Below are 24,541 nucleotides of genomic sequence, written 5' to 3'. Positions count from 1 at the left end.
CAAGCACTATAAGTTGCTGATTGCCACCATTACTAGCAAAAAAAAACCAAATAAAAATAAATAAAATCATCCCAAAGTTTATAGACGCTATAACTTTTGCACAAACCAATCAATATGCGCTTATTGGGATTTTTTTTTACCAAAAACTTGTAGCAGAATACATATTGGCCTAAACTGATGAAGAAATTTGATTTTGTTTCCATTTTTTTTATTGGATATGTTTTTTAGCAGAAAGTAACTTGATTTGATTATAGCCGTATTAGTGCAATTGTGACAGACAAAATTGAGTACTGTACTTGATACTTTTTTTATTTGCACTAACAAACAATTTTTCAGGACAAGCTCAGGGTATGTCCCCTTCTTCAAGGTTCAAGCAGTCCTCCTTGGACCTTGAAGAAGGGGACATACCCCAAAACCTTGTCCTGAAAAATTGTATGTTAGTGCAAATAAAAAAAGTATCACGGACAGTACTCAATTTTCTCTAGCAGAAAGTAAAAAATATATTTTTTTTTCAAAATTGTAGTTTTTTTTTTTTTGTTGATAGCACGAAAAAAAAACAAAAAAACGCAGAGGTGATCAAATACCACCAAAAGAAAGCTCTATTTGTTGAAAAAAAAGGATATACATTTTATTTGAGTACAGCGAAGTAAAAATGGCCTGGTTATGAAGGGGGAGTAAATCTTCCAGAGGTCACGTGGTTAGAGAAGACTAACATTGGTTGCAATGCCTGATCCTGATTCTGGATATATTGGGATGCCAGCAAATGGATGGGCAGAGCTTTGGCATTTTTGTCACTTATGCCATGGCCTGTATGGTTCTTGCAGGAATCCAAACATAGTCACACCTCGAACATATTTTAAACAAAATGCAATCCAACATGGAAATATTTACTGCTATAAGACTTTGGGGCTCCTAGACAAATATTATTTAAATTCTAATACAGCCAACCTTATTATATCTCGCTGACAAGACCATGGTACCCAAGGTGAATGTTCAGATGCAAATAAGATCTTAAATCACTATATGACTATTACTTCATGCAATTATGAAAATCACACACTATAAATTGTCTGAATTATGAAACTGAACATATGTTAGTAATATGACCAGTATTTCATGTCCCCTTCTCCACTCCGTCAATTATTTTATATAAAGGTTGTAGACAATTAGTAAGGTTTGCAGTGGTTAATAATCATACACGCAGTGGAGTCATTCACAGTGATGTCTGTAGTACAGCTATATTTTGTACTATCAGTTCTTGCACGATCAAGTACTGTATTTATCGGCGTATAACACGCACATTCATTTTAAGAGGGAAGTTTCAGGAAAAAAACAAAAATTTTAAATAAGGAACTTTGGAGCAAAATAAGGGTCAGTGCCCATCTGCAGCCTCATCAATCCACATCAATACAGCCTCACGATTGCCTTCAATGCAGCAGCCTCACCATTGCCATCAGTGCAGCCTGATCGACGTCCACCTGCAGCCTAGAGGGGACAGGGAGGGGGCGGGACGAGCGCCGACAGATTACATACAAAGAGAATCTCCTATGATAGACAGAACTGTGGTCCAATGGCGGCCCAGGAGATGGGACTTCCTATTACAGAGGCCACCAAGTAAACAGGAGATTCTCACTGTATGTAATCTGATGGCGCTCATCCCGCCCCCCTCCCTGTCCCCTCAGAGGCAGCTAAAATTGAAGTATTGGCGTATAACACGCACACGCTATTTGCACCCGATTTTCATGGTAAAAAAGTGAGTGTTATACGCCAATAAATACAGTAAGTAAAATAGTTTTCTTCCGACTAGAGCTCTCTCATTTCTTTTTTTCTACTGTTTTCTTGCTTTTCTTTTCTTCTCTCTTTTAAAATTCATCTTCTTCATTTTCTTCACTCTCTGTTCTTAGATTTAGAATCCCCCCCCCCCTTTTTTTATTTTCCTTCTCTATCTTTTCCTGCTTTGTATTTAATTTTTTTTTTGTTTTTTTCTACAGTTCTTATCTTGTCCAATTCTTCTTTTCTTTTTTTTCCCCCCTAACTTTTCCTTTTTTTAAAATTTGTTTTTCTTCTCCTTCTATTTTTATCTTTGTCTTTTTTTTCATTTGCTTTCTTTTCTTTTCCCCATATTTCCGATTTTATATTTTTCTTCCCTGCTTCTTATCTTCTCACTTTCTTTTCTTTGTCCTTTTCCTTTTTATCCTGTTTTTCATTTTTTTTTTGTATTTGATTCTTCTTTTATTTCTTTTCCTGTCTTTTTAATATAAATGTTTTACTTTCCCTTTTTCCCTTATGCCGCGTACACACGGTCGGACTTTTCGTCTACAAAAGTCCAACGGACGCTGACGGACTAAAGCTGGCTGGTAATCCGATCGTGTGTGGGCTTCTCCGGACTTTCAACGGACTTTTTTAGCCTCAAATCCGACGGACTTTAGATTTGAAACATGCTTCAAATCTTTACGTCGTAAGTACGACGGACCCCGAAATCCGCTCGTCTGTGTGCTAGTCCGACGGACAAAAACCCATGCTAGGGCAGCTATTGGCTACTGGCTATGAACTTCCTTATTTTAGTCCGGTGTACGTCATCACGTACGAATCCGTCGGACTTTTGTGTGGTCGTGTGTAGGCAAGTCCGTTCGTAAGAAAGTCTGCCGCAAGTCCGCCGAAGGTACGTCGGAAGTCTGTTGGACAGGCTGTCGGACTTTTGTAGACGAAAAGTCCGACCGTGTGTACGCGGCATTAAATTCATTTTAAATTACTTGCTATTCTTATGTTACAGTTTACGCTAGATCTTGTTATTTTTTTGGGGGATAGGCATATCAGGACAACGTCTGCAGATGAAACCAAGTAGACTTCCCATCTCATTATTTTTGTTCAACCACAAGCTTTGAATACTACAAAGGTAAGGTTATCATTTCTGCAAAATTACAATCAGATTGCATGTGGTCTATTCACGTCATAAAATGTATTTTTTCATCAATTTTTCATTCAGCAAAGAATGGTTACCCACTAGTCCCTGACAAAGAACCCCTAAGATCAATCTGACACAGCATCTCACGTATCCCCTGCCATGGCCGTGGATCATGGACGAAGCTGCATGTGACGTCATATCCGATGCGTTGTGAACATGCGCGGAACAGGAGAGTCCGTGACCGCCGTGATTGGAAAAAAGACTAGGGTGGAGGAGGGATGGCACTGACATGCACACAAACCCAAGGACACAAGGAAAAACCAATGCACTGTCCCCAGGATAAGGGAGAGGGAACACTCAACTTCCTGGGTGGGAAGCACCGACATTCGAACTCCCAAATAATGCCCCAACAAAAAAGAGGGGGCTGTGCATGCTGGGTGCTTCAGGGATCAAAACTATTAAAAACCAAGTGGAGGAAAAGGAAAATTAAAATGAGAAAAAATGAAAATATGAAAAAACTGCCGCCTGACCAAAAGACATCTAACATTTACAAAAAATACATTAAACAAATGTAGCGCTACCCCTGTTATTTTTCACTTATAGCTTCCAGAGTTTGTAAAAGAGAAAATTGAGTACTGTCCGTGATACTTTTTTTATTTGCACTAACATACAATTTTTCAGGACAAGCTTTCGGGGTATGTCCCCTTCTTCAAGGTCCAAAGGTCCAAGGTCTTCAAGGTCCATATTTATTAAAAGAAACAGCTTCCCTGTAGCAGAGGTTGTAAAGTGTCCCCTGACACCGCAGGAAATTTAGCCAGCTCCTGGCTACACAAAATTTACAAATAGAAAAAATAAAAACAAACACCTCCTCCCTGAGTGGGATTCACATGAGATGTTCAGAATGTCCCAAAGTAAAACCCTCAAGGAAAGGCCTATAGCTAATAGTTTCATTAAGGCCAGGGGGTTCTGTGGCCTTAAGCCCAAATATTCAGACAGCGAGTTTCTTTAATAATACGTTGTTCCAGTCACCTCCTCTGGGGTCCGGGGAGACAATATCCAGAGCCCAAAACAGGAGTGAAGTGGTAATTGTGCAAATTAATGATATGTCTACCTACAGCTGAGTAGATGTCACCCAATGTGGCTGCCTGGATGTTTTCTTTACTTCTACACCAGAACACTATCTTAGTTTTTCCAATGTAGTATAGTAGTTCATAGTTCTGGTCCCAGAAGCACCCGGTACGCACAGCCCCCTGTTTTTTGTGGGAGCATGGTTTGGGAGTCTGAATATCCCTCCCAGGGAGTTGAGTGTTCCTTCTCCCTTATCCTAGGGACAATGCAAAGATTTTTCCTTGCGTTCGTTTGCGTGTCGGCTCCATCCCTTCTCCACTTCCGCTTTGTACCATCATAGCCGCCGCGGACTCTCCTGCTCCCAGAAGTGACATTGCGCATGTCCACTGCACACCAGATATGATGCACACGTGGCATCGTCTGCGATTGGAGGCCATGGCAGGGGATACTGAATTTGAGACTCTCTCCCAGATGGATCTCAGGGGTGGCTCTCTCCCTCATCTGTGTCATCTCCATTTGGTGCCAACAGTAGTCCATATGATTGGGGGCTAGCATATATGTGATCGGACCTAGATCTGTTTATATGGACCTGACTTAAGGCTCTGCCTCTGTACTTTGTTCTCTATGGGAGAAACGCCACACAGGCTGGCAATTTTACAGAAAGACTAGGACAAAATAATGGAGCGGGCAACTACATGGCAAATGAGGTTTAATGTGGAGAAACTTAAGGTAATGCATTTTGGGTGCTAAAAACATAAACGCTAACTGCTCACTAGGGGAGAACCTCTGGGGGAATCAAGGATGGAGAAAGATTTGGGGGTCCTAGTAGACGACAGACTAAGCAATAGCAAGCAATGTCAAGCTGCAGCTACCAAAGCCAGCACAATTTTAGCATGCATAAAAAAAGGGATATACTCCAGAGATAAAACTATAATCCTGACAATTTATAAAACTCTGGTTCGGCCACATCTGGAGTATTCTGTCCAGTTCTGGTCACTAGTCCTAAGAAGGGATTTGCTGGAGGTGGAGAGAATCCAGGAAGGGCAACAAAATTATTCAGGGGACTGGAGGACCTCACTTCCGAGGAACGACCACAAGGACTAAATTTATTCTCGCTGGAGAAGTGATGCTTGAGAGGGGACATGATAGCAATTTACAAATATTTCAATGGTGATCCCAGCATAGGAAAAAAGACTATTCAGTCTCAGAGAGTGTAAGAGGACACGGGGCCACTCAATGAGATTAGAGAAGCGGTTTAACCTTAAACCGTGCAGGGGATTTTTCACTGTCAGGGCAAAAAGGATGTGGAAATCTCTTCCACAATTGGTGGTGGTAGCGGGGAGTATGGATATTTTTAAAAGACTCTTGGATGTGCATCTTAAAGAACACAATATACAGGATATGGGAAATAATTAAGAAAACACTGACACACGTTCACCTACACAGGTTGAACTGGATGGACAATTGTCTTTATTCAACCTCCCCTTACTATGTAACTATAAAAAAAAAAAAGAATAAATCCCCTTTGGGGGTCTCCACCAGATCTTTGGTCTGTTTGATAGCACATCTACTTTAGGCATGAATATAGTAACTCATATTTATTTATTGGTTTATGACCTCAGCCCTTTCAATGCTAGTGATTTTGGACTATTCAACTATAGACATAACTATAACCTCTGCTTTTTAGCATATCTCATTTGATGCATTGTAGGATTCTACAGGCTCTTGGGGACTTGGTGATATCCCTTGTGCTTTCTCAGGGACTAGTGGATGAACCTTCTTTGCTACCACCTCTCCCAGAAACATCCAACATATGTCAAACTTGTGACGTATATTTTCTTCACTTAGTCTTTTCTCTAATTATACGTGTATGTATATGTTTCATGATTATGAACTGTGATGTTACAACTGAACACTCTTATTTGGTAGATTTGATATGAGTTAAGGAGACATTATGGAATCATCAACCAATGTCAACCCCCTGAGGAAGATTGAAAACAGTTGAAACGAGTTGGGGTTCTGCTTATGGCCTATTTGTTTTATTAATTAAGCATGTCGATGCTGTAGTCACTTTATACAATTTTAGCTTTTATGTTTTCAAGCACTTCTATGCTGTATTATATTGTCCCTGTTTTTTTAGGGCTTATTTTTATTGCTGTCCCAGTAAAATGATACATTTTTAGATAATCTTTGTTACATATTGTTCATACCTACACTCTTATTGGCATCGGAAAGTCCCAAGTCCTCGTTTTCCTCCCCATTGTGGGTTTCACACAACCTTATTACCTTTTCACTGACCAGAGCCTTGCATGCAAAACACCTGTTACAATACCATAAAATGTATCCAAGGTGTACTTGCAGATGAAAAAAGGATCTTTACTCACTACGTGTACTATAAGTTCTTTGTACTACTGCATGTAATTATGAAAATCACACAGACTATATATTGTAATTATGAAACTGAACACGTGTTAATAATATGAGCAGCATTTCATTTCAGTGTCCTTTCTCCACCCCATGACTTATTTGATATAAAAGGTTGTAGAGAACCAGTAAGGTTTCCAGTGGCCATTAAAGCTCTAACTAAGCATACAGGCAGCATAGTATCCTTACAATGATGTCTGCAGTACACCTATATTTTCTACTATCAGTGCTTGCAGAACCTAGTAAGTAAATGTTTTTTGTCTATTTAGATATCTCTCTCTCATTTCTTTTTTTTTTGCTGTTTTCTTGCTTTTCTTTTATTCTCTCTTTTTATTCTAATTTCTTAATTTTCTTGACTCTCTATTCTTAAATTTCAATTTCTTGAAACATTTTTCTAATTTTCCTTTTTCTCTTTTCTCTTCTTTTCCTGCTTTTTAGTTGTTTTTTTTTTCATAGTATTTATCTTGTCCCTTTCCTTCTTCCTCTCCTTTTTTGCTTCTCTTATATTTCCTTGTTTTTATTTATTTTTTTTAATTTTATTTTCTTTCTATTTTTAACATTGTCTTTTTTTTCCTTTTCTTTTTCCCCCATGTTTCCTTTATTTTTCTTCTTCCAGACTTCTTATCTTCTATCTTTTACCTTTTCTTTTTTTATTCTCTAAATTTCCTTTAATTTTTTTTTTACTGTTACTTTTCTACCCTTTTTTTCTTTGACTTTCTTTTTTTTTATTTTTATTTTATTTGTTATCTCTCCCCATTGTTTACTTTTTTTATTAATCATGTATTATTTTCCCTTTATCTCTTTTAAATTTTCTAGCTATTCTTATGTTACAGGTTATGCTATATCATGTTATTGGTGTTGGTCATCTAATGACGTGGAAGACCTCTGTAGAGAAAATAGTACAGCCTGCCCAGTTGATTATTATTGTTCGGTCATAATCTTAGAATACTACAAAGGTATGTTTACAATTTCTGAAAAAACACAAATAGATTTCATGTGGTTCTAGGTCAATCCTTTTATAAAATAATGTATTTTTTTTCTTAAATACATGACTTGTTTGTTACCTTGCCCATTAATATTTCCTAGGTTTAGACCATGGGCAGTAGTATTTTAAGGAATTATCTGCCTCATTCACTGGCTGAAAAGAAAAAAAAACTGATCCCAACCCCCCCCCCCCCCCCATCCATCCTAACTCTTAAGCAGCCAATACAAAATACAATACAATACAAAATTACTTGATTTCCCCATCCACACCCCATCAGAATACACTGATCAGCATTGCAGGCTTTAGCCTGCAGAGCTGATCGATCGGGGGAAATCTAAAAGGAGGTTTGTACAGAATCTATCGGTAGGCAAATACCCATGCATGCATCGAAATTCAGATAGTCCCTGCTGAACCGGCCAAATTTTGATCCATGTATGGCCAGCTTAAGGGGTTCCTATTTGTAAGTAAGTCTTGAAGTGAACCAGCACTTAACGTTTGAAAATCCTAAGAGCAAAGGACACCACAAGACACCTACTATTTTCTTTGTTGACCAGCAAGCACTCCTCTCTGCCTCTATCTGCATTAGTCTCACCTTCTTACTGGTGCCAATGTTTCCCTTGTCCAACAAGACTGCCCATATTGGCCCTTCAGGCAGTCTTGTCAGGGTTCAGCCTTAAAGTCAGTAGGCCAATAATTGGTCAACCACATATCTATTTATCCTAAACTCAGTGAATCGGGTATATTGATGACATCTCCATCAGGCCTAAATGCACAAAATCTGTATGTCTTTCCATAAAAATTAGAATCCCCAGATAGAGGTAGGATAAATACTGGCCCATGGCATCAGTTCCCTATCTGCCTATTGGTTCTACCATGAGAATGCAGAGTTAGCAAGAGGCCAAGAATGGGAAGGAAAATGGCTTGAGGGGTGAGGCTCTTAGGTGGCTTTTCTGCCATCACAAACCCGAAAATGCAAACTCTAATTTGTTTTTAGAAATGCAACTCCATGTGACTTATGTCTATAGCAGCATTAACAAGACTTTTGATGATGCTATGAAACTGAGGTGACCCTAGCCAATTTTTGCTTGTATTACTTATACTAGTTCCGTTACCAATAATTGAATTCATTTTTAGAGAACAGTTTACAGAATACCAAGCATGTTAATGGACAAGGGGAGTGGACAGTTGGACAATGATAGAACATTGTCCAACTGTGATAGAAAAGCCACAGGCCTCATAGTCAGCGCTCCAGAAGTATAGCAAGAGCTGTATCCAGCCTATATGAAAGTGCAAATATTAAAGAAATGACAGTGATACTTAACTCCTTCGCGCCTAAGGGTAAAATAAATCTAAATGCCCAAGCACAATTTTGAAACTTTGACATGTGTTAGTAAAACCGTACATATTATCACTACTTAGTGCATTTAGGTGGATTATACTGTGTTTATTTCAGGACAAATTGGACTTTCTTTTGGTGGTAAATGGTAATGGATATCTCCTGTTTTTTTATTATCAAAGGAAAACTGGTCCAAAATAGCAAAAAAAAAAAAAAAAAATTTTTTTTTTTTTTTTTTTTTAAATTTAGCTGTATGTATCTTGCTACGACCATAAACTTCAATCAAAGAACAACCCAAATAAATTCTCCTGCTCCTGACGATCGCAGCAATACCACATATGTGTATGTTATTTTTTGTATGTACTCGTAGTACAGCCCAAAAGCAATAGTGCCCATTCTGCTTCTTTTTTTTTTTTTTATCCTACCTAAAACACTTAATGAAACTGATACTAAAAAACAAAAAACAAAAAAACTTAAAAAAAAACAACTGACCCTGACCTTGACCCAAACACTAACCCTTGTGCTGATCTAGATCAAACCTTGATTTAGGTATTTTTTAAAATATTATTATTATGATTATTATTATTTTTTTACACATACTTTTTTGTGGAAGGAGAGAGAGAGAGAGAGAGATACTAAATATCGTTCTCATCCAATCACAGAGAAAGAAAACACGGGGGCGGGGCTTCACAGTGACTGATCGGGAGATCCAGGTCCCGATTGTTAGTACGGGGCCCGGGGCTTCCTCTGTGCTGGGAGCACATCCTGCGGCACGCTCCCAGCTGAAAAGGGAGATATACAAACTTCCGTACAGTCGGCGTGAAGGAGTTAAAGTGTCAAAACAGCAAAGTTTAACCACTTACGCTCCAGAAAGTTTTAACGCCTTAATTTTTAGTCATTCGGCACTGCTCAACTTTAATTGGCAGTTGCGCGGTCAAGAGACACTGTATGGAAACATCAGTGCCTGACCTCAGCACTTCTGGAAGAATAGTCCAAACATTTCCATAGGGACGCTCCTAAACCTTGTGGTCAGTCTTCCCAGAAGAGTTGAAGCTGTTATACCCAACCCAATATTGAACCCTACGGACTAAGACTGGGATGCCATTAAAGTTCATGTCCGTGTAAAGGCAGACGTCCTAATACTTTTGGTAATATAATGTATCTCACATTTGATACAACTTTAAAGCATTTCAAACTGTGACTACATTTATATCTGCAGATATTTCCAAGGATCGTACTTATCTGTACATTTACAGTGGATGTGTTCAACCGGAGCAATGTGGTTTAATGGGAAGTTACAGCTCCGGAGTGGAAACGACATGGATAGCTACCGCCTGCTGCAAAACCGACAATTGTATCCCGGATGTACCTGCAAGTAAGTATCTATAATAATTGGTAATGCTTTTTTTTTTTTTTTTTTTTGTAAAAACTCGGGAGGGAAACATGAGGCTACCGTTGCTTTTATTTTATAATAACTTTAATCTTAATCCTAAAGCTAAACATAATGCCTCAAACACGCACACAACTGGCAGGACTAATTACTATCAATTGGGTCATCTCTTATGATTGTCAGCTCCAGTGACCACATTGCAATATATTCCTGAAATGCCTCAATTAGGATACGGCATTATGGCCACTAGATGGAGCTGACGATCGTAGGAAATATACATCTTAGATTAATTATAGTGATTGATAACAATGGTTGTGCAAAAGCTTGAGGCAATCACAATGTTTCAATAAATAAACCGAATATTCTGGGAGAGAAGAATAAGGCTGCTGTACCTGACCCTTTGATTTGTAGTGATCTTAACCACTTGCCCTCTGGAAGATTTACCCCCCCCCCCTTGATACCGAACTGCGTTACTTTAACTGAAAATTGCGCGGTCGTGGGACATTGTACCCAAACAAAATGTCATTCCTTTTTTCCCACAAATAGAGCTTTCTCTTGGTGGTATTTAATCACCTCTGCGGTTTTTATATTTTGTGCTATAGACAAAAAAAATACCAACAATTTTGAACAAATATCTATATATTTTTTTTTAGTTTCTGCTATAAAACATTTCCAATTAAAATAATCAAATTTCTTCATCAGTTTAGGCCAATATGTATTCTGCTACATAGTTTTGGTAAAAAAAAATCCCAATAAGCGAAACAGTTACAGTAGGTTCCCCTGGAGGTCCTACTGTAACTGCTGGAGGTCCCTCCCCTGTCACCATTTTTCTTTTGGTGTCAGAAAAACATGTCAGAAGTGACTCATGCTAATAGCAGAGGAAGGAGGCAGCAGACAGGAATGACACTTAGGGGTTGATTCACTAAAGGCAAATTGACTGTGCAAAAGTGCAGTTGCACTCTACAAAAGCAGTTGCTCCAGAGCTTAGTAAATGAGCAGAAGCTCTGCTGACTTCCATCATCCAATCACGTGCAAGCAAACATGCTGTTTTTTTTTATTTACCTTTGCATGTGATTGGGTGTTTTTTGTAAAGTGAAGCTTTACCTCATTTACTAAGCTCTGGAGCAATTGCACCTGCAGAAGCGGTTTAACCTTAAACACACAGGGGGTTCTTCACTGTCAGGGCAATAAGCATGTGGAACTCTCTCCCACAATTGGTGGTGGCTGCGGGGAGTATGGATATTTTTAAAAGACCTTTGGATGTATATCTTAACCTCCCTGGTGGTATGATTATTTCGGATTTTAGGTGCTGAAAGCGGTACAATTATTTTGCATGGAAATTTGGCGTTTTATATTGTAGGTCTGTAATTCTTAATAATAACACACTTAAATCTGTCCAAACAAGAGTCTAGTAAATATCCCGGGTATGATGAAGTTTGAAACACAAAAACATAAATTATAATATAATAAATAAAAATAAATAATTAAAAAAAAATGAATAATAATATAAATTTCCCCACGATTCACTATCGCTCAATTCTGCAAGTGTTCTAATTTACTATCGCTGTTTTCTAGCTGGTCTAAAACCACTTTTGACATAAAGGGACACTTTTTGGTTGCTATGGACAATCTCCAGTTTCCAGGCAGAAAGAACAGTATATATAACATAAAACTGCATGCAGGGCACAGGACAAAGTACTGGGGACAAAAGGGATGTGAAATAATTTCATACAGTACTGTAATCTGTAATCTGAATTTGCCGCCAGGCTCCTCCCCCATGCGTCGCGCCGCTCGCAGGGAACGGAGCCTGGCACGGAGAGGCTTCGGAGGAGGACGGAGCCCGCAGACACAGCGGGGGACATCGCAGGATCCCGGGGACAAGGTAAGTAAAGCCACACCAGGATCCTGCGATGTAATCCCGAGTGTGGCTCGGGGTTACCGCTAATGGTCCTGAATTTTAACCCCGAGCCACACTCGGGAAAACTGCCAGGGAGGCTACGAAACACAACATACAGGGATATGGGAAACCATTATAGACACCAACACACGTAAACCTACACAGGTTGAACTGGATGGACTATTGTCTTTTTTTAGCCCTACCTACTATGTAACTATGAATGGTGCCGATCTGGTGATCACTTATCGCAATGCAGCAGGGCAGCTGCTTGGCACGGGACCTGGAAACTAGTGGAGATCACAGGACTAGCAAATTTTACAACAACATAGTTGCCAACAGTCCCGATTTTTCCGGGACAATCCCGATTTTGGGACCCTCGTCCCGATCGGAGGCTGTCCCGAATCGAGCTTTTGCCCAGATAAATCAGGAATGTTTGCATTTTTTTGGGCAGCCGGCTTCAGCAAAATGGCCGCCTGCGCCGCCGGAGGGAGTGGAGTTAGGAAGGGGGCTCGATCCGTGCAGCCAATGAATTGGCTTCTCTCTTCACACTGAAGCCGGGGTTAGCTGCACGGATCGGCCCCTCCCCTCTCCATTGAACACATGGCGCCGGCGGCCGCTCATGCTATGTATGTAGATGTTCCTTCTGCTGTAAAGGATGTGCTGGGGGGGCGTTATGGGAGGGGAGGGTCTGCACGGAGGGGGTCTGCACTAAGGGGGTCTGCATTGAGGGGGGTCTGCACTGAGGGGGTCTGCACTGAGGGGGTCTGCACTGAGGGGGGTCTGCACTGAGGGGGGTCCGCACTGATGAGGTCTGCACTGATGGAGGGGGGTCTGCACTGAGGGGGTCTGCACTGAGGGGGTCTGCACTGACCCCGACCGGCTCACGCGCCCTTCTGCCAATATACGTCGGCAGAAGGGCGCGTACAGCCATATTAACATACCTGTAAGTTGCCCTTTAAGAAGCAGTTTGTGGGCTGCGCGTGCTCCCGCCTGCCACAAGCTCCGTGAGTGTGATAGCGGGTCCCACAGACTCAATGTCCACGGGGATACCCGCGATCGTCTCACGGAGAGGAAGAACGGGGAGATCCTGATGTAAACAAGCATTTCCCGGTTCTGCCTAGTGACAAGACACTGATCACTGCTCGTGTCAAACACAGTCCCTCCCCCCCACAGTTAGAATCACTCCCTAGGACACACTTAACCCCTACAGCGCCCCCTAGTGGTTAACCCCTTCACTGCCTGTCACTTTTACACAGTAATCAATGCATTTTTAATCGCACTGATCACTGTATAAATGTTAATGGTCCCAAAATAGCGCCAAAAGTGTCCGATCTGTTCGACATAATGTCGCAGTCACGATAAAAATCACTGATCGCCGCCATTACTAGTAAAAAAAAAAAATTTATAAAAATGTCATAAAACTATCACCTATTTTGTAGACGCTATAACTTTTGCGCAAACCAATCAATAAGCGCTTATTGCGATTTTTTTTACCAAAAATATGTAGAAGAATACGTATCGGCCTAAACTGAGGAAAAAAATATGTTTTTTTATATATTTTTTGGGGATGTTTATTATAGCAAAAAGTCAAAAATATTGTGTTTTTTTTTTCAAAATTGACGCTATTTTTTTGTTTATAGTGCAAAAAATAAAAACCACAGAGGTGATCAAATACCACCAAAAGAAAGTTCTATTTGTGGGGAAAAAAAGGACATCAATTTTGTTTGGGAGCCACATTTCACGACCGCGCAATTGTCAGTTAAAGCGACACAGTGCCGAATCGCAAAAAGTGCTCTGATCTTTTGCCAGCCAAATGGTCCGGGGCTTAAGTGGTTAAAGAACTACTTTTCCAAGAAAGCAACCAGTAAATTTATGTAAAAAGTTTTCAGATAACGAGGGGCTGTTTTCTGGCACATGAAGAAGTCACGCTTCCCTAACCAACTGGAGCCATTGTCCATTGCACCCTTAATCACTTCAATACCGGGCACTTTCACCCCCTTCCTGCCCAGGCCAATTTTCAGCTTTCAGCATTGTCGCATTTTGAATGACAATTGTGCGGTCATGCAACACTGTACCAAAACAACATTTTTATGATTTTTCCCCACAAAGAGAGCTTTCTTTTGGTGGTATTTGATCACCACAGGGTTTTTTATTTTTTGCTAAAAAATTTTTTTTATAAATGTCGAAAAAAAAAAAATTTTCTTCATTTATTATAAAATTTTGTAAATAAGTAATTGTTCTTCTTCACTGACAAGCACTGATGAGGCTGCACTGATGGGCACTGATGAGGCTGCAGTAATATGCAGCACTGGTGGGCACTCATAGGTGGCACTAATATGCAGCACTGATGGGCACTGATAGGCCGCACTGATGGGCACTCATAGGTGGCATTGATGGGCACTGATAGGCTGCACTGACGGGCACTGATAGGCCGCACTGATGGGCACTCATAGGTGGCACTGATGGGCACTGATAGGTGGCACTGATGGGCACTGATAGGCAGCACTGATGAGGAGTCACTGATAGGCCACACTGATGGGCACTGATAGGTGGCACTGATGGGCACTGATAGGTGGCACTGATGGGCACTGATAAGTCGTACTGATGGGCACTCATGGGTGGCATTGATGGGCACTGAAAGGTGGCACTAATGGGCACTGATTGGCATCCCTGGTGGACACTGATTGGCATCCCCGGTGGGCATGGGTTGGCATCCTTGATGGGTTTGCACTGATAATCAATGTGCTGATTATCAATGCAGACCCCCCTGTCAGGAGAGCCACCGATTGGCTCTCCTCTACTCGCGCCATGTCAGTGCAAATAGAGGAAAAGCTGATAAATGGGACTTACTGGTTACGATTTGACCAGCTGTGATTGGACACAGCTGATCACATGGCAAAGAGCCTACATCTTAGGCTCTTCACCAAGATCGGAGATGAGGTGTGTCAGAGCGACACACATCACTACCGATCGTCGCACTGCGCGCCCTCGTGGGAGCGCGCGAGGGGCTTATCTTGCTGGATGTCATAACACCCAGTCAGGATAAGACAACGACCCTGCGTCTGTCATTTTGCATACAGTGGGTAGGAAGTGGTTAAAAACCATTAAAGTGATGCTAAACACCCACTCTGAGATTTACATTGTCCCTTCTATTTCTGTATATGGATAATGGCACTGTAATTATTTTAATAAAAAAAAAAAAAACATGTAAATACCTTTTTCCTAATGGATATACAGCTGTCACATGACCCAGCTCCCTCCCAGCCTGTCAGGGAAACACAAGCAGGAGGAGCTTCTAGTCCTCTGCTGCTGGTCACATGTTCAAAAAAAAAAAGCCTTTGGAATACAGCGTAAAGATACATAATTAATATCAATAAATGTTTTTAAATTGTCATACAAATATATATTTGAAATCAAATCTTTATTTTTTATTTTTGGCAATAACATGGTGTGGGTGGATTTCTGCCAGTCATAGGCTGTGTCACGCCCCTCCAACCTGTGTCTTAGAATAACAGGGAGGTGAAGCCTCCATCAATCTACATGTAATATCCCAACCCCCATTGTGTTAGTGGGCATGGAGGAGGAGGGAGGGAGTGGGCTGTCATTTACCACGGTGTATACGCCCACACGTGTGACTCTAGAGTCACACGGGCTGCTCAGATGTCATAGGGAGGAAATGCTCAGCATTAGACATGTGCATTCGTTTTCGTCCGAATGCATTTTCGTCCGAATTTCGGATATTTTCGTTATCGTTTTAACAAACGATAACGAACGTGCAGAATCCGAAAACCGAAAGATCCGACATAAACAAATGCTTTATTTTCGCTTTCGTTGCGACAACAGTTCGATATAGATAGGAGATTCTGACAATAGCGATCCATCGAACCTGTGGTCGAATGTGCCTAACCTTAACTCTATTAGTCCAAGATTATTCTAAATAGAGAGAAAAGATTCGACATGAAGACTCGACGAAGCAGTCGCCGCGAGCGGACATTTATGGTGAAATGCTCCATCCATAGGCTATAGAAGAATTCTAATGTTGGTTGACTAGTAAATTAATAAATATAATTATTACTGGTGTCATACAACATTAGAATTCTACTATAGTGTGTAGGCGGAACATTAGACCGGAAATGTACGATTGCGGCGTCGTGCAGTTTAGCTGCTCCGTAGACTCTTCTTAGAACATTCGACAGACACCATAAGCCTTCAATGACAGATTCAACCTTAATTTTCGGACGAACGCATTTTTTAACGAAACAAAATAAATAAAAACGAATTTCGGAAGTAACTAAATTAATTTATTTTTCGGACAAAAAACAAAATTCCGAAACGAAATATTTCAGTGGGCACATGGCTACTCAGCATAGAAACTCACTGAAAACTGACCATGTGCAGAGCTGCCAACACTGCTCTGCAAAATTCCCAACTGCATTGGGGACATGGACAGGAGGGGGAGATAGAGGGCAACAGGATCGACCAGGTTTTTGGCACAATGCAGAAAATGAATCTCACAGTGGTTCCAGTTTATTCAGCAGCCAACGGCGGCAATTTAAAAAAAAATCCACAGTATTCAAGAACGCAGATTTTGGCGTTTTGAATACTTTAAGTGCAGTGGAGGGGTTTGGGATCTTATAGACCCCCGATCCTTCCATAAAGGGATGTTTGCATTCCTGTGATTGGGATGAGCGCCGACAGATTGCATACACAGTGAGAATCTCCTATCATAGACAGAACAGTGGTCCAATGGCGGCCCAGGAGACGGGACTTCCTATTACAGAGGTCGCCAAGTAAACAGGAGATTCTCTGTATGTAATCTGACGGTGCTCATCCCGCTCCCCTCCCTGTCCCCTCCGAGGCAGCTAAAATTGAAGTATTGGCGTGTAACACGCACACCCTATTTGCACCCGATTTCCATAGTGAAAAAGTGAGTGTTATACGCCAATAAATACAGTAATTGATTTTTTCCCCTCCAGCTTTTGTAGCTTGAGGCTTCAGGTGTGAATGGGGCTTAAGGAAAAAGCATTATTACACACAGAAGAGCTATATAACTTCATTGTTTTTTTTTTTTTTATAGCGATAAGGACCAGCTCTGACCCCAGTGGAGTAACATGTCCATCATGCGCTTCTCAGGAAACTTTTGATTGTGAACCTGATGGAATAATGGCGTGTCGAGGGGACGAGACCAACTGTGCTTTGGAAACTACACAATACCAAGGTAACATTCTTAGGGGATCTGCCTACAAGTATTCTAAATATGTATCTTTTTTTTTTTTTTTGGATATTGTGATGCCCATCCGAATCGAGGAGAGGTTTCTGCAGGCGTCATCTACCTATAGGCCGGGTGGGAACAGCTGAACTCCAGGCAGATATAAAAAAAAAAAAACACACACACAACTTGACCCTCTTGTCTTTTAATGTATTGTAACTGTATTATCTCCCTTTATAAGAAAGAAAGAAAAAAGAGGAATTGCAATAATAATAACTATATAAAAAAATAACACAGTGAACCAAAATACCAAGATAAATTAAGAAAAGAAGTAATTTCATAGTGAGCAAAAAACACCAGAAATTAGAAAAGTGCCAATCTGTGAATCGCTCTTCAAAGTAAATGAATCACTTTTCAGAGTCTTCTCAAGGTGTCAGTGACTCACAAACACAGCAAACCCCTCCACCACATAGATTTCACGCTTACAAGAAAGAAAGCGGTGTAGCGCTTGTGGCTAATTACCCAGCCTGGGCCTTGATTACCGGTAGTGGCGGCAGGTGGTAATTTTTTGGGGTGGGGCGCAGGGCTGTCTTAATGGGAGGGCACTGCCCAGGGGCCCCAGCTGCATGGGGGGCCCCTGCACTTTCCCCAAAGCAGCTGGTCCTTGAGCCCCCGAAATTGGGGGCCCCATGCTGGCACTGAGAGTGATGGATACACAGGGGAGGCAGGCTGGCAGCGGTGCGCCGTGCTGTGCAGAACGATACCTATTATTTCACAGCCAGGAGGGAGGGGCAGGGCCGGAGCACCAGTGATGCTCTGACCCCGCCCGAAGGCCGTGGAGTAGGAGCTACAGTGAGAGCTGCTGGGTCACCAGCACTGAGAGCCAAACCTGCGGGAGTAGCATTGTGGATGGTGTCATGGTGAGCTCAGCTGTCCAGCACTGTTTGCACCGAAAGGCTTGGAATGCCCAGAGGGATGCTCCCTCCTCCGCCCCTCGTTCTGCCTGCTTGATTGGTATAGGTGAGTCCAGTGCTGGAGGTGCGCACAGAGCCAAAAGTTTACATGCACTGCATCTCCACTGGAAAAGGGGTATTACATGGATGGAATAATGGTGCTGGGGGATAGCAAGGGTGTATGGGGGAAAACAATGCTGAGGGGGGATCTGGGGTGTATAGGGGGTAGCAATGCTTGGGGTAGCTTGGGTGGCTATAGTGCTAGAGGTATCAGGGATGTAGAAAGGCCACAGTGTAGGGGGGGTATCAGGGATGTAGTGGGGTCACAATACAAGGGGTATCTTGTGGTGTATGGTTACAGTTATGCTGTGTACACACGGGCGGACTTTTCGACCGAATTGGTCCGACGGAACGAATCCGTCGGACAATCCGACCGTGTGTGGGTTCCATCGGACCTGCAGCGGACTTTTTCTGTCGAAAATCAGACGGACTTTAGATTTGGAACATGTTTCAAATCTTTCCGCCGGACCCAGTTCCTATCGAGAAATCCGCTCATCTGTATGCTAGTCCGACGGATGAAAACCGACGCTAGGGCAGCTATTGGCTACTGGCTATCAACTTCCTTATTTTAGTCCGGTCGTACGTCATCGCGTACGAATCCATTGGACTGTGGTGTGATCTTGTGTAGGCAAGTCCGTTCGTTAGAAAGTCAGTCAAAAGTCCAAAAAGTCAGTCGGAAAGACCGTCGGACCTTTGATGCCGAAAAGTCCGCCCGTGTGTACACGGCATTACGGTGCTGGGGGAAATATCTGGGGTGTAGAGGGGTCAGAGTGCTGGGGGTATATCTGGGGTATAGAGGGGTCAGAGTGCTGGGGGGATATCTGGGGTGTAGAGGGGTCAGAGTGCTGGGGGGATATCTGGGGTGTAGAGGGGTCAGAGTGCTGGGGGAATATCTGGGGTGTAGAGGGGTCAGAGTGTTGGGGGAAATATCTGGGGTGTAGAGGGGTCAGAGTGCTGGGGGGATATCTGGGGTGTAGAGGGGTCAGAGTGCTGGGGGGATATTTTGGGTATAGAGGGGTCAGAGTGCTGGGGGGAATATCTGGGGTGTAGAGGGGTCAGAGTGCTGGGGGAATATCTGGGGTGTAGAGGGGTCAGAGTGCTGGGGAAATATCTGTGGTGTAGAGGGGTCAGAGTGCTGGGGGGAATATCTGGGGTGTAGAGGGGTCAGAGTGCTGGGGGGATATCTGGGGTATAGAGGGGTCAGAGTGCTGGGGGGAAATCTGGGGTGTAGAGGGGTCAGAGTGCTGGGGGGGGATATCTGGGGTGTAGAGGGGTCAGAGTGCTGGGGGGATATCTGGGGTATAGAGGGGTCAGAGTGCTGGGGGGAAATCTGGGGTGTAGAGGGGTCAGAGTGCTGGGGGGAATATCTGGGGTGTAGAGGGGTCAGAGTGCTGGGGGGATATCTGGGGTATAGAGGGGTCAGAGTGCTGGGGGGAAATCTGGGGTGTAGAGGGGTCAGAGTGCTGGGGGGAATATCTGGGGTGTAGAGGGGTCAGAGTGCTGGGGGGATATCTGGGGTATAGAGGGGTCAGAGTGCTGGGGGGATATCTGGGGTGTAGAGGGGTCAGAGTGCTGGGGGGATATCTGGGGTGTAGAGAGGTCAGAGTGCTGGGGAGGCATCAATTTATATAACGAATCCGTCGGACAATCCGACCGTGTGTGGGCTCCATCGGACCTGCAGCAGACTTTTTCTGTCGAAAATCAGACGGACTTTAGATTTGGAACATGTTTCAAATCTTTCCGCCGGACCCAGTTCCTATCGAGAAATCCGCTCATCTGTATGCTAGTCCGACGGATGAAAACCGACGCTAGGGCAGCTATTGGCTACTGGCTATCAACTTCCTTATTTTAGTCCGGTCGTACGTCATCGCGTACGAATCCATTGGACTTTGGTGTGATCTTGTGTAGGCAAGTCCGTTCGTTAGAAAGTCAGTCAAAAGTCCAAAAAGTCAGTCGGAAAGACCGTCGGACCTTTGATGCCGAAATTTTTGGGTATAGAGGGGTCAGAGTGCTGGGGGGAATATCTGGGGTGTAGAGGGGTCAGAGTGCTGGGGGAATATCTGGGGTGTAGAGGGGTCAGAGTGCTGGGGGGAATATCTGGGGTGTAGAGGGGTCAGAGTGCTGGGGGGATATCTGGGGTATAGAGGGGTCAGAGTGCTGGGGGGAAATCTGGGGTGTAGAGGGGTCAGAGTGCTGGGGGGGGATATCTGGGGTGTAGAGGGGTCAGAGTACTGGGGGGAATATCTGGGGTGTAGAGGGGTCAGAGTTCTGGGGGGATATCTGGGGTATAGAGGGGTCAGAGTGCTGGGGAGATATCTGGGGTGTAGAGGGGTCAGAGTGCTGGGGAGATATCTGGGGTGTAGAGGGGTCAGAGTGCTGGGGGGATATCTGGGGTGTAGAGGGGTCAGAGTGCTGGGGGGATATCTGGGGTGTAGAGGGGTCAGAGTGCTGGGGAGGCATCAATTTAGCAGATATATTATATGCACAGGACAGCTTTGTTACTTTATGTATTTAGTATTTTCCCACTGTTTCTTTGCTGTATAGAATGATTGTTCATGTAGTTAATCCGCTTGTCTGCCTCCTACCTACTTGATGTCTGTTTACCTGCACTGTCTTTACTGTAGGGGCCCCAGAGCATTACTTTGCCCAGGGGCCCATGATGTTATTAAGATGACCCTCGTGAGGCGGCAAACAGTATAACCACCACTACTCCACCCGCCGGTCGGTTGGTCAGTCTGCGGGTCTACTGCACTTACCCTAAGGTGACCAGATTTTTAAAATGAAGTCCAGGGACATTTTTTTTCTTTTTGGCAAATGGTATTTTATAAGCATATTTTCCTCAAATGATATACGCAGTGTTGTGGGGTGATTATATGATATACATGTTATTTCTCACATTTTGCCCATGAGATAAAAAAAAAAAAATGCTTCTTATAATTTTTTGGGATATGACTACCAAATGTTTAGAAGATAAGATGCATTTATTGATATTATATATAATTATACAATTATATATTTATCTATATACTGTATCTCCCTCTCTCTCTCTGTATATACTGTACCCCCTCTCTGTACATACTGCATCTCCCCTTTTTCTCTGTATATACGGTTGTACCCCCTCTCTCTCTCTGTATATACTGTATCCCCCTCTCTGTGTATATACTGCATCCCCCACTCTCTGTGTATATATACTGAATCCCTCTCTCCCTGTGTGTATACTGTACCCTCCCTCTGTGTATATACTGTACCCTCTCTCCGTGTATATACTGTATCCCCCTCTGTGTATATACTGTACCCCCCCTCTGTGTATATACTGTATCCCCTCTCTCTGTGTATATACTGTATCCCCCTCTCTGTGAATATACTGTATCCCCTCTCTGTGTACATACTGTATCCCCTCTCTCTGTGTATATACTGGATCCCCTCTCTCCCTGTGTATATACTGTATCCCCCTCTGTGTATATACTGTACCCCCCCTCTGTGTATATACTGTATCCCCTCTCTCTGTGTATATACTGTATCCCCCTCTCTGTGTATATACTGTAGCCCCTCTCTCTCTCTGTATATACGTTATCTCCCCTCTCTCTATATAAATACTGCAACCCCCCTCTGTATACTGTAACCCCTATCTCTCTGTATATACTGTACCCCCTCCCCATCTCTCTGTATATACTGTATCCCCTCTCTCTCTCTCTCTCTCTGTATACTGAAACCCCCCTCTGTATACACTGTAACCCCCCTCTCCGTATATACTGTAACCCCCCTCTCTGTATATACTGTAATCCCCCTCCCTCTCTGTATATACTGAAACCCCACCTTCTGTGACTTCTGTTTCCTCCCTCCTCCTCGGTGGCCAGCTCGGACTCTTCTCTTTTCGGGCAATCAGAAAACGGGTTTCAGACCTGCTTCTGATTGGCCAGATTGAGGATCAGTGTTACAACAGCGAATATTCATTCGTGCATCCAACCTAGCAACCAATCACCTGCTGGTTAACTCGAAAGGCTAACTGAGGCAGCTTCTACCCTCCCTTCAGTACCGTGCTGCCTCCCACTCTCCGCTCTGCAGTGAAGAAGAGAAAGGAGGAGTCTGGGGGAAAGGCCAACAAACCAGGGCCCCCCCATGTTCACCACCTACCCTCCGGCTGCCTGCAGTTGCTGTGTAGATCGCAACCGCCTGCCTGCTTAGAGACCCCACCCCCCCTCCCCCGCCTGAACAACATGTTGCTTATAAACTGGAGCTGGAGTGGTTTGCTGATCAGAAATATTCATTTATTTATTTTTACAGCATACTATGATGAGGCATATATGGAATACTACTGGTATGGGAGCAATGCATCAGAATATTTAAACTCCACGGGTACATTACCATTCTGGCTGCAGAAATTGTCCAATCGGGGTTGCGCCACTGATACCGTTTGTGACCTTGGTCCAGAAATTATCAAAAGACTTTCTCTAAAAGAAATAACTACATACACATGTAAGGGTGGTACTGAAGAAAGTTCCAGCTACCCCACTACTCTGATCCTTTGTTGTATTGCTCATATTTTACTCTATCTTTTTATGTTTTAGGAATGATATGAATCATAGAAAAAAACAGAAAATCAAAATAAGATCTTGATTTCAGCACAGCGATATGTACTCTATAAGGAAATTGAATTATTTTTGTTCGGTCGCTTTTCTAACTTGTATACCTCTGCCAGACAGCACACCCAGAAAGGTGAAACCCACTTCCTCTGTCAAAGAAGGCAGTGATGTCACACTCCCCCCCAGCAAGCTGACTGGACAAGGAAGGAGCAGAAGCACAAAGGTCATCAACTCTCCTCCTGTCAACAGGTTCCCTTTTTGTACATGTGCATGCGGAAGAGCCTACTGGCTCCCAGTGCTGCACCACCCCCTTTCCAGTCTGAGTATTGCTGGGAATGTTAAGAGTAGGCAGAGTGCGGTTTGTTTTGTTGCCCAATTTATATTCGGACAAATTTTTCGTTATTCTGAGATTTCGGATATATTCGAATTACTAATTTTACCGAATGCTCCGAAGAACGAAATTCGCCTTAGAATTTCAGAACTTCAGACTGAAATTTGAATTGAATTTTACATCGAAGACCAGTCGAATTCTAATGGACTTTTCGACCGGACTGGTCCAATGGGCCAAATCTGTCGGACAATCCGACCGTGTGTGGGCTCCATCGGACCTGCAGCGGACTTTTTTGGGTCGAAAATCAGACGAACTTTAGATTTGGAACATGTTTCAAATCTTTCCGACGGACTTGAGTCCGGTCGAAAAATCCGCTTGTCTGTATGCTAGTCCGACGGACGAAAACCGACGCTAGGGCAGCTATTGGCCACTGGCTATCAAGTTCCTTATTTTAGTCATCACGTCATCACGTACGAATCCGTCGGACTTTGGTGTGATCGTGTGTAGGCAAGGCCATTCGTTCGAAAGTCCGTCAAAAGTACGTCGAAAGTCCATCGGAAAGACCGTCGGACCTTTGATGCCGAAAAGTTCGCCAGTGTATACACGGCATAACTACACATATTGGCAAAGTCCAGGAATCCAAATAGGGAGAGAGTATCACCGCTCCAGGCGGGTCAGATCAAGGTAAAAGGCATCTCTTTCAGTCTAGAAGTCCAGGTGCTGGCAATGCTATGGCAGTTAGACATCAAAGAAATTCTGGACAGCCGCACTCCAAAAATATTTGCCTTTATTCAATAAGGTGTCATCCAAAATACAGGTCACAGCAAAATGGAACAAAGCTTACGCGTTTCGCACAAGGAGTGCTTGCCATGACTAAGCACTCCTTGTAGTGCGAAACGCGTACGTTTTGTTCTATTTTGCTGTGACCTGTATTTTGGATGACACCTTATTGAATAAAGGCAAATATTTTTGGAGTGCGGCTGTCCAGAATTTCTTTGATGTCTAATAACTACACATATTGCTGAAATCAAAGACTGTGTGTATTTTAGGGTATTTGCAAATAACACAATTTTTGTTAAGCCAAAGGTGATTTAAAGAGTCATTGTAATCATTTGATGAAAATGTTTTCTTTTGTTTGTTCTCTTTGCTACATTGAAATCAAAAACAATATACCATTTTCGTTTAGACCAATTAGAAAATTTATCGAGTTGAACATTTCAAATAAAAAAAATCCATAAATGTGAAGAAAATTCGAAAATTCAGAATAAGGATGTCGAATACGAATTGATCAAATCAACCAAATTTAACTAAACAAAATAACTAGATTAACAAATCGAAACTGAACAAAACAAATTTTTTCGTCATGCACATTTCTAGTTAGGAGAAATGACTAGGATTAG

The 24,541-nt window shown here is 42.7% G+C and overlaps 1 protein-coding gene across 2 annotated transcripts; it reads left to right on the top strand.

Annotated features, from left to right (window-relative positions):
* Positions 1 to 6,507: 6,507 nt before the first annotated feature.
* On the top strand, positions 6,508 to 23,980 carry LOC141109949 (uncharacterized). 2 transcript variants are annotated; one of them, XM_073601204.1, is made up of 5 exons: positions 6,508 to 6,639; positions 7,231 to 7,353; positions 9,938 to 10,093; positions 17,083 to 17,223; positions 22,512 to 23,980. In XM_073601204.1, the coding sequence occupies exons 1-5, from the start codon at positions 6,588 to 6,590 to the stop codon at positions 22,793 to 22,795; spliced, it is 756 nt and encodes a 251-aa protein (XP_073457305.1). In that variant the 5' UTR covers positions 6,508 to 6,587; the 3' UTR covers positions 22,796 to 23,980. The 2 variants fall into 2 exon arrangements, with proteins under 2 accessions (XP_073457305.1, XP_073457304.1); XM_073601203.1 differs by lacking the exon at positions 6,508 to 6,639 and having other exon boundaries at positions 7,155 to 7,353.
* Positions 23,981 to 24,541: the final 561 nt, after the last annotated feature.

The sequence above is a fragment of the Aquarana catesbeiana genome, linkage group LG10 (assembly GCF_042186555.1).
Source record: "Aquarana catesbeiana isolate 2022-GZ linkage group LG10, ASM4218655v1, whole genome shotgun sequence".
Lineage (NCBI taxonomy): Eukaryota > Metazoa > Chordata > Amphibia > Anura > Ranidae > Aquarana > Aquarana catesbeiana.
The sequence above is the reverse complement of the archived record's forward strand: the minus strand, read 5'-3'. Positions and strand labels throughout refer to the sequence as shown.